At 35.8% G+C, this 10,020-nt stretch overlaps 2 protein-coding genes and 1 long non-coding RNA gene across 3 annotated transcripts; all 3 read right to left on the reverse strand.

Annotated features, from left to right (window-relative positions):
- On the reverse strand, positions 6,141 to 6,888 carry LOC110265808 (beta-galactosidase-like). The gene is made up of 3 exons (XM_021109113.1): positions 6,812 to 6,888; positions 6,636 to 6,723; positions 6,141 to 6,548 (listed from the first exon to the last, which is right to left on the reverse strand). Exons 1-3 carry the CDS (start codon positions 6,881 to 6,883, stop codon positions 6,352 to 6,354), a joined length of 357 nt encoding a protein of 118 aa, XP_020964772.1. The 5' UTR covers positions 6,884 to 6,888; the 3' UTR covers positions 6,141 to 6,351.
- On the reverse strand, positions 7,044 to 7,791 carry LOC110265262 (tetratricopeptide repeat protein SKI3-like). Its single transcript, XM_021108175.1, has 3 exons — positions 7,731 to 7,791; positions 7,456 to 7,596; positions 7,044 to 7,229 (listed from the first exon to the last, which is right to left on the reverse strand). Exons 1-3 carry the CDS (start codon positions 7,788 to 7,790, stop codon positions 7,044 to 7,046), a joined length of 387 nt encoding a protein of 128 aa, XP_020963834.1. The 5' UTR covers position 7,791.
- Positions 8,019 to 8,803, reverse strand: LOC107612082. Its single transcript, XR_002352166.1, has 2 exons — positions 8,520 to 8,803; positions 8,019 to 8,386 (listed from the first exon to the last, which is right to left on the reverse strand). It is a non-coding gene; the product is annotated as an uncharacterized LOC107612082 (long non-coding RNA).

A 10,020-nucleotide genomic window follows, 5' to 3' on the forward strand; every position in this document is an offset into this window, starting at 1 on the left:
AGAATAGAGACGGCGAATGAAGATCTTGACAATGGTAGAGGTAAAAAATCAATTTATATATATGCTTGGATGTGAATCCTTCTACCAAGATAACGAAAGAGATCAAGCTTGTAAGTATACGTAGAACTACTACTAATAATTTTATCCCTGATTTTGTTTATAAATAGAAAATTGGATAGATTTTAGCTTAAAATGAAATCTGTTTTATTCTCTCTAAATAAATGTATATATCTCAATATTATATATTTTGCCCTTAAATAATTACCGAACATGGATCTTATATGAAGCGTGGGTTCTAACGATAAAATTACGTTGGCTAGTCATAACTCAAAACGGAACGGAACGACAATTGAGCTTTAAAAAAATGATAAAGGAGGTGATCTTAATCATTTTGTTAAAAATAAAGAAATAAAAAGAACACCTGATACTTAGTCTTCTTTTTTTTTTTTTTCCCAAAAAGATAATAGGTTATATTTCATTAATTATTGAAAAATGGAATACAAAGATATCCAAAAGTAGGACAGCATAATGAAAGGTAGGGATTTCCCAAAAACACTACACTGAAGGTATTCATCCAACGGTGCGTGGTCGAAAAAAGAAGAAAAATTCTAAAGAAGAAAGAATGATAAATCAAATTGAATGCAACTAAGAGCTTGCCTCATGGAGATGACGACCTAAACTGGGAGTTCTTTGGATTTCACGGAGCAACTTGACATAGCTTGCTAGAATGGCAGACGGCATTGAAGTAGAACCTTCAAAAATCAACTGGTTGCGAGCTTTCCAATAGTTCCAGCATATGATGGCAAGCAATTGAGGATTATGGTCAACATTCTTCAACGGGTTAAGCATCTATGTTGATGCAGTCCACCATGTCCAAAAGTCATTAGGACTCTGAGGGGAAAGACAGTCACGAAGATAACTCTGAGACCATACATCTTTAATTCTAGAGCAATCGATCAAACAATGAGTGACTGTCTCGGTTGCTTCATGACAGCAAGGGCATATTAGTGATATAGATGGGATGCAGTGATGAATCTGAGAAAGCACCGGAAGCCGGCCATGGAGAGCTTTCCAGATAAATAGCTTAATTTTGTGAGGCAAGTTCAACTTCCATAGATCAATCCACGACTTTTTCTGCTACATATAATTAGGGCAAAGCTCCAGAGGCAGATGGTAAAATAAATAGCCAATTCTGTAACTTGAAGCTATATCATATTGCTTGGATTTGTTCAAATCTCATTGCAATTTGTCCCTACTCTGCTGAATTTTAATTGACAAAATCCTGTTTGCAACGTCTTGGGGAAATAATTCTTGAATGAGATTCTGATTCCAATTCCTATCTTTAGTAATTAGATCTTTAACTCTTGGAACCAACTCAGAAATAGCCTGTCTATTTGGCATGTCAGAAATCATTAAAGGATATGGAGGAGGCAGCCAAGGATCCTCAAAGGTTCGGATATTCTCTCCAGTACACATAGCCCAATTAAGACCTTTTTCAACAATCTTTCAGCCTTCCAGTATGCTCCTCCATCCCCAAGAAGGTAAGACTCCAATTTCTGCCGTTATAGCATTACCATTACTAAAGTATTTACCTCTTAGGATTTTGGATAATAAGGAAGTAGGCTGTGTTACGAGTCGCCAAAACTGTTTGCCTAAAAGCGCCAGATTTTGGATTCTGATATCTTTAAATCCAAGGCCTCCTTCTTTTCGTGGACGAGTCATAGTGTCCCAGCTAATCCAAATCATCCGCCTTTCAAAACATTTTTGTCCCCACCAGAATTGAGAAAGTAGAGAGTGAATTTCTGAAATTAAACCATCAGGCAACTTGAAGCAAGACAATGTATAAATAGGAATAGCTTCTCTCACAGCCTTAAGCAATACGTGTCTACCACCTGATGATAGAAGATTGCACTTCCACCCTTAGATTCTTTTCCGAACCTTTTCTTTGATCATACTAAAAGAAGCCTTTTTCGATTTAGAGACTGTAGAAGGAAAACTAAGGTATTTATCCTGAGCCCCAATATGATTAATATTCATAGAGTTAGCCAGTAGTGTTCGAGTAGTGGAGGGAGTGTTGTGGCTAAAAAATACAGCAGATTTATTAAGATTTACCCTCTGGCCACTGATGCTTTCATAAGAATTCAATAAATGCAACATATTTGAACATGCTTCAGGATTAGCCTTACAAAATAAGATGGAATCATTAGCAAAGAGGAGGTGGTTGACCTTGGGACATCGCCTATGTATCTGAAGACCCTGAATTAGTCTGTTTTGTTCTGCCTTGTGTAGCAAGAAGGAGAGACCTTCTGCACAGAAGAGAAAAAGATAGGGAGATAGAGGATCTCCTTGTCGAATACCTCTATTTGGTTTGAAGAAACCATAAGGTTGTCCTTCCACAATAACAGAATAAGAAACAGTTGTCACTAATTCTCGAATCCACATGATCCACCGAGAGTCAAAACCAAACTTCTCCAATATAAACCAAAGAAAGTGCCATTCCACCCTATCATATGCCTTACTCATATCTAATTTTAGCGCCATTTCATTTTCGAGTCCCCTTTTTTTGTTCTTCAAGTAATGCATACACTCGTGAGCAATTATAATATTATCAGAGATTAATCTACCTTTAATAAAAGCAATGCGTAGGGCTAACTAGTCTATTCATCATACCCTGAAGTCTATGTACAAATACTTTGGAGATAATCTTGTAAAAGACTGAAGATAGGCTTATTGGTCTTACCTGAGTCATATCTTTAGCATCAGAAATCTTGGGAATAAGACAGATCTGAGTGTGGTTACAACCTTTCAAAATTCTGCCCCCTGAAAAGAAGCTCTTAACTGCTCGAAACACATCACCACTAAGTATGTTCCAAAAGCTTTAAAAAAATTTGCTGTCATACTATCATCTCCTGGAGCACTTTGAGGATGAATGCTAAATGTTGCACGTTTCACTTCCTCCATAGTCACTGGTCTTTGAAACCTACGGTTCATTTGAGCTGTAACCTTAGGTTCAAAATCAGTAAACATAGGTTCAGGGTTCTCATGACAAGTGGAGGAAAATATGTCCTTGAAATAAGATTCAGCCACAGAAGCAATACCAGCATTTGAAGTAGCCACTTCACCATCACTGGCAGTTAGTTGCCAAATTCTATTCCTTCGAGTTCGATTTCTAAATTTCTGATGGAAGAAAGCTGTATTCTGATCACCGAATTTGAGCCATTTGACTCTAGACTTATCTTTCCAATGAGATTCCTCATTTTGCAAAGCTTTTTCAAGTTTGTCTTCTATTTCTGAAATGATGTCGCCTCCATGAATTCCTGCTAAACGAAGTTCCTCTAATTCAGACTGTAATAAATCAATCTCCATCTTCGAATTAGATCTGTGTTCTTGCTGTCATCTGACAATCTTATGCCGACAACGCTTTATTTTTTGAGCTAGGATATACATGGCTGAACCATCAATCTGTTCGTGCCAAACCTCTCTAACAATCTGCCTCATTTCATCATTGGAACACCATCTTTTTTGGAATTTGAATCGGCGTTTAGATCTCTTAGTTCTCGGATTAGAGTCTAAGAGAAGAGGGGAGTGATCCGAGCCTGATTCTGACAATCTAAGAACCGTTGAATTGGGATAGAGTTGCTGCCAATCAACTCCTACCAGGAATCGGTCCAGTCTTTCCTGTATCAACTCATCACCCCTCCGTCTATTTGACCAAGTGAATGGTCTTTCGACCATACCAATATCAATCAGAAAATTATCATCTATAAAATTGTTAAAGGTTTCAATAGAAGAAGGAGATTTAGCACCCCCACCTGCTTTCTCCAATTGATTATAAATGGCATTAAAATCACCCATTAACACAACTTTACCATCGAACTATTGGGTGACTGAAGTTAATTCAGCAAACTGAGCCATTCTATGTTGATCATTTGAACTGAGATAAATACCTAGAACACCATAGGGATCATTAGAACCAGCTGTCAAAACTGATGCCGCAATGAAGAATCTACCATGCTGTAAAATCTGAACAGTGCAACCATCCCTCCATGCCATTGCCAAACCCCCTGATAATCCATCCGGATCCACAATAAATCATTCCTTGAAACCACAAGATCTTAGTTTTTCTTCAACTTGTCGAGATTGATTTTTTGTTTCACAGATAAAACCAACCTCGGGGGAGTAGGATTTGCAAATCCCTTTAAGATTGTGGATTGTCAGGAGTCTCCCCAAACCCCGACAATTCTACGAGAGCAGTTTCATATTTCTTTGGGTGCCACTTGAAGGCTGGCACCCTCCACCGTCATAGCAATTCTATGAGGATTTTGAGTCTCTGATTTGTTGCTCATGGTGTAGAGAAAAATAAAATTGGTATTTAATGATTTCAGAGAGAAATAAGACATATGGAATGAGTGAATTAGAAAATGGAATGAATTAAAAGAGGAATGAATTAGGAGAAAAAACGAAAATTAGGGAACTAAGTAGAAAAGAAATTAAGAAAAAAAAGTAGAAGAAGATGAAAAAGACTTTGACAAAGAAAAGAAAAAGAAAGGTGTAACCATAAAGGCGGCACAGTAAAACTCTAGCAGAACATGAACGAATTCATAGAACGCTAGATGAGGAGTACGTACCTGATACTTAGTCTTCAATGTCAACCTAACCCAACAATGATATAATTGTGAGGTTGACCTAGGCCATATTCATATTTGATAAGATTTAATTGAAGGCGCCCACTATATATGGCTACTCCAATTGGGTGCTAGTAATTTCACTAGTATAAACGCAAGCACCCTCCAATAGGCACACATCACTTTCCTAATAGTAATGATTCAACCATGTGCCATTTATCAAATATAGTGTTTGTGACTATTCCGTACAATTATTGTGAGATTGGGTTGTTCGTGAATCACATTAAATTGAATTTAATATTTTATATTTTTATATAATATGTGAATGAAATTCGATATAATCTGATCATCCTATGAATTAAATTATATCCGCAAATTAAATATCAAATACGAATAAACATTGCAGATTTATAAATGTGATCTGACCTATGCACGCTACTAGAAATTGTCAAAAAAACATTTCAACAACAAATTTTATTGCTATATTATTTCACGTTTCTTGACTTATTACACGGAAAAGGAGAAATAGGTAGGACAACCCACCAAATAAATAATAAAATAAAATAAATTGATAAACTTCTATACGTTTTGTCTGATTAATTGATCATACACCATATCATATCTTTTATTATTATTCTATTCCAATATGCCTAAAATAAGCATAACTTTTTATATATTAGATATCGAAAAATATTTAGTCAGCCAAAAACAGCCATAACTTGCCTTATTTAGTATTCATTAATTATTGCGACAATTAATTAATGCTAAATAAGACAAATTCTGGCTGTTTTTTTGTCTACCTAGCATATATTTTTATCACAACTAGAAAATGGATTAATACAGACAGATTTACAGACGGATTTAGTCTTTATTATAGACGGATTTTTGGTTACCAACAGATTTTGTCCCTCTGTAAAAGCCCCGTCGAAAATTATTTACCGACGGATTTTTTTTCCGTCAGAAAATTACAGACGAATTTTTACCAGTTACCGACGGATTTTCTCTCTGTAAATTCTGCATCCATTTTTTCGAAAGTGACGAACTTTCCGACAGATTTTCCGTCTGTAATTACAGACGGAATTTCAGACGAATTTTCCGTCTATAATTACAGACAGATTTTCTGTCTGTAATTTGAACTTTGGAAAATCATTTACACTCTGATTACAGATAGAAAATCTGTCTATAAATCCGTCGGTAAGGTAAAATAATTTTTTTTTAATTTTTCTATTACAAAAATAAACCTGTTTTCATACAAAATAAATATAAATTTAATAAATATAATTTTTTTATCTATTTTGTATTCGAATATTTATAATATTTCAAAAAATAAACAAATTCATCGTATTATCAAACTAAAAGAAAAGTACTATAAACAAGCAAATTAATATAATTCAAAACATAAACAAAATGTATTAATACATCAACTATAATATTAAGTAACAACCATACATCAAAGTGTGTTGATACATCAACTATAATTCATCACAAACAAATATTTAATTAAAAGAGTATGTAGTCAAATCTTATGGAATAAAAAATCTCTTGGCGTGTATATTTGCCAAGCCAAGCCAAGCTAAACAGATCATGCTGGAACTGCATAGGTTCTTCCTCTAAATGAGACAGTAGCATCGGTGGTAGTGTTGGCATTGGTCAAGAAGCAACTTGATGATTTGTTTGAGGCATACACAGTGGCCTGAAATAATTATTTTTGAAAAGTAATTATTCATTATTGCTCTAATTCAATTAGAGAGAAAAAATAATGTAGACTTGTAATTTTGTTTTCATGTATTTTGGTATCGTGACAGAGTTGCCACTTGCCAAAATCAATTTGAGAAACGTTCCCATTTGTAAGACTCTCTTCCATTGATTTCAAAATCCTGTGGAGTTCTTTGAGGTGACTCCATTTTGGTTGAGCTTTGTTGTCTACATACAATAATTAATTAATTACTCAAGGATCATTTATGGAAAAATATTAGAAAATGAGATTCTTTTTGATCAATGCAATTTTACCATATTCATCAAGAGGAGCATCATAATCGTATGAAGTGGCAATGTATGGTCCACCAGCGGTTCTATCAAAGTTAGTCCCACCATGATACTGACCAAAAATAAATATACACATTTAGCATGAAATTAACTAAAACAATTTATATATATAAAATTTTATGATTAATATAATAATTTACCATGTCATAGTTTTGGAATGTGCCTCCTCTCTGGAAATTATATAAGGTAGTGAGAGAGAGAGAGATAGACATATCAGCCTACCCAATTTTCAGTCCACATCTTAGGACTGTTAGGATTGTTGGGTTCGAATCTCAACACCGGGGAGATTATGAACCTACATAAGAATCCCACCGTAATTTCATTCAGCACAAACATACGGATCAATGTGAAGAACAGAATAGAGTCCAGCTTCTAGCTTTGTAGAATTTCTCCTCTAAAAGATTTCCGGAAAAACAAGAACTCGCGCTCGCCGTCAGCTCTAAGCGTGACAAAAGCTAATGCAGTTCTAGCTTCAGAGTCAAACCGCACGCCAGATGTATCAACAAAGTTCTGCTTTAAAATATCACATAACATATACCCGAATTCATCCTTTCCTACCTGAAACACACAGATGGCAAGGAATTAAGCTCTGATTATCTATTCAAGAAAATCAAGGCAGCATTTTCCTACATGAGACATTCCTAACAGAATAAGCACTTGCTCTTGCAACCTCAGATGCTTCCTGCAGTCACTTCAACGGTTACTAAAAGTTGTTGAAATGGAAGATTTTATTTGAACTTAAAAACGAATGCCACAACATCCAAACAATTTCTATAAAACAAACCTCTAATAAAGAAGGGCCCCACTTAAATGCTCCCAGGTTCATGCAATCTTTTGCTAAACAAAGAAGCCCCAAAGCAAGCCCATATTGTGCTGGCACACATTGTGATGAAATCTCCAAAGCTTGTCGAAATTGTTCAACTCCCTTTCATGTAGAAAAACCAAAAGACAATTTCACAGATAGTTATAGAATATAAACCATTAGATGTGGTTGAACAGCTTCCATAAATTCATGAAAGGATTTGCAAGAAAATAGAATTCATTATTATCGAAGAGTACCTTCCTAAATAAACCAAGTGTCAACGAGATATTTCGGCTTTCAACCAAAGCAAAGACCATCTTATCATCCAACTTGATGGCACGGCCATAAGACTGATGGAGAATTCAAAAGTAAGTTGGTGGTTGAGGAATTAATCATCCAGAAGATTTAAGAGGAACCCAAACAGAAGGTACCTTTATAGCTGCAGTATACCTGCCCAGTCACTGGTAAGCAAGGCCCAAAGCCTGAAAAAGTTTTAGATACTAACAAAATCTTGTATTTTGCAGCCAAAATATTTTTCACAATAACAAAGTTCAAATCCAGTGATGCTTTAGCATGTAGAAGACCACCCATTTCAGTCACAATCTCTTCTATCTTAAGCTGCGTGTTCACATACATCAAACAAACAAATTTAGAGCATAAATGAGAGCAGAGAGAATGATAAGACATCGGACAAAATAATTCCTTTTGTGTGCATAAATAAAACAGGATAAAGAATTTTGGACCTTTTTCTTGCTTCAGCAGCAACCTTGGAAACCTCTTCTGCATTTGATCACGCCAATGTCCAAGGACTAATTTTGACTGCTCCAGGATTCTTTCTCTTAGATGGTTCTTCTCTAATACTCTTCTTTCCAAGTGAGCTTACGAAACCGATTTCTGGTGGGATTACATCAAACTGCAGCCAATGAAAGCAACATATGGTGCCATGTAAGAAAATGGAACACACAAAAGCACTAGGGATGTAATGTCTGACAAAGAAAGCACATTAATACCAAAAGCAAGTTGAATTTTTTTAAAAAAAATGTTACCTGATCTTCATCTGAATGAATGGAATCTGCTGCAGCAGAAGAAAACTCTACAACAAGCAACATAAAAAAAAGAGTTAATTTATATATCTCAATCCATAAAGCAAGTAGATTCAAACAGCAAAAAACGAAAAGCTGAATAAACAGAGTTAAATAAGGAAAAGAAATGATCTGAATAATGAATGAAGCAGCAAATAAAACTAAAAGAAACCAAATTGCAAGGATGATGAACACGCTACAGCACAACAGATCCACACTTAACCATATCAACCATTTTTTTACTGTGTAATAAAAATGGGAGCATCAGGACCAACAAGCATGGCAATAGTTGGAACCATTAAAAAATTGAGCCACAAAAGCAGAGTATGATAAACCTAGCTAAAACTGGCGTAGAAAAATTGAGCCCTAAAGTTTATCGGCGTAATTTAAACAATGCATACCTGAATCAGCGTAATTTAAACAACTGCTGGTAGATGCTCTGGTTCTCTTTGGAGCAAGAACCGATTGGGATCGGGTTGAATTCCATCGATTCGCTTGCGACAGAGCGCGATAGAGCAGCGACGAAAACAGAGCGCGACGACCTTGAGTCTGAAACGCCCGCGAGAGAAGCGATATAACGGAGAGATAGAGAGAGGTCGACGGCGAGATCAGCCGTGAGAGAGGTGAGACTCAGTGAGCTTGAGGGTGAGAGTGGCGAGAGAAGAGCAAAGAAACTCAAAGGAGGGTTAGGGGTTCTTCGTCGCGGTTAGGGGTTCTTCATGGTGGTTAGGGGTTTTTCGTGAGGCACAATGAAGAGACGGTTAGGGTACAGTAAGGCACAATGAATACAGGTTAGGGTTAGCTAGGTTAATCATCTTCCTGAGGCACAATGAAGACAGTGTTCATCTTCATGGAGTGCTTTGTAAATTGAGTCGAGAGAGAGAGAGGGGGTAGATTAGGTTAGAGTTATTTGTGATGGGAGCTCGAGAGAGAGAGGGGGTAGATTAGGTATAAGATTTTTTTTCCGGCGGAAAATTTTAAATTACAGACGGATTTTCCGTCTATAATAATTTAATAAAATACAGTGTTTTCGTCTATTGAATTACAGACGGATTTTCCGTCTGTAACTATTTCCCACGAAAAAATTAATTTTTCCGACAGAATTATAGACGAATTTTCTTTTCCGTCTGTAATTTATGCTAATTCATTTTTTTTTGTTTTTCGACAAAAAATCTCTCTGAAATTCCATCTGTATTTCCGTGAGATAAAATTCGTCGAAAATATCCGTCTGTAATAACTAGTTTTCTAGTAGTGTATAAATTAAAAACTAATTAATTTGAGTTGATCAAGTGATCAGCTCATCTGTCTGTTTAAGTAAGTATTGGGGTTCAAATTCTACTTTGTGCATACAATAATCTATTGGCTACCGACAGATCTTTAAATGAAACTCAGATCTGCGACGTATTAGTTCTTAACCTCTCAGATTGAAAGATACCGTGAGCAACTAAAAAAAATATAAATTAAA

Source organism: Arachis ipaensis, chromosome B08 (genome assembly GCF_000816755.2).
Source record: "Arachis ipaensis cultivar K30076 chromosome B08, Araip1.1, whole genome shotgun sequence".
NCBI classification, from domain to species: domain Eukaryota; kingdom Viridiplantae; phylum Streptophyta; class Magnoliopsida; order Fabales; family Fabaceae; genus Arachis; species Arachis ipaensis.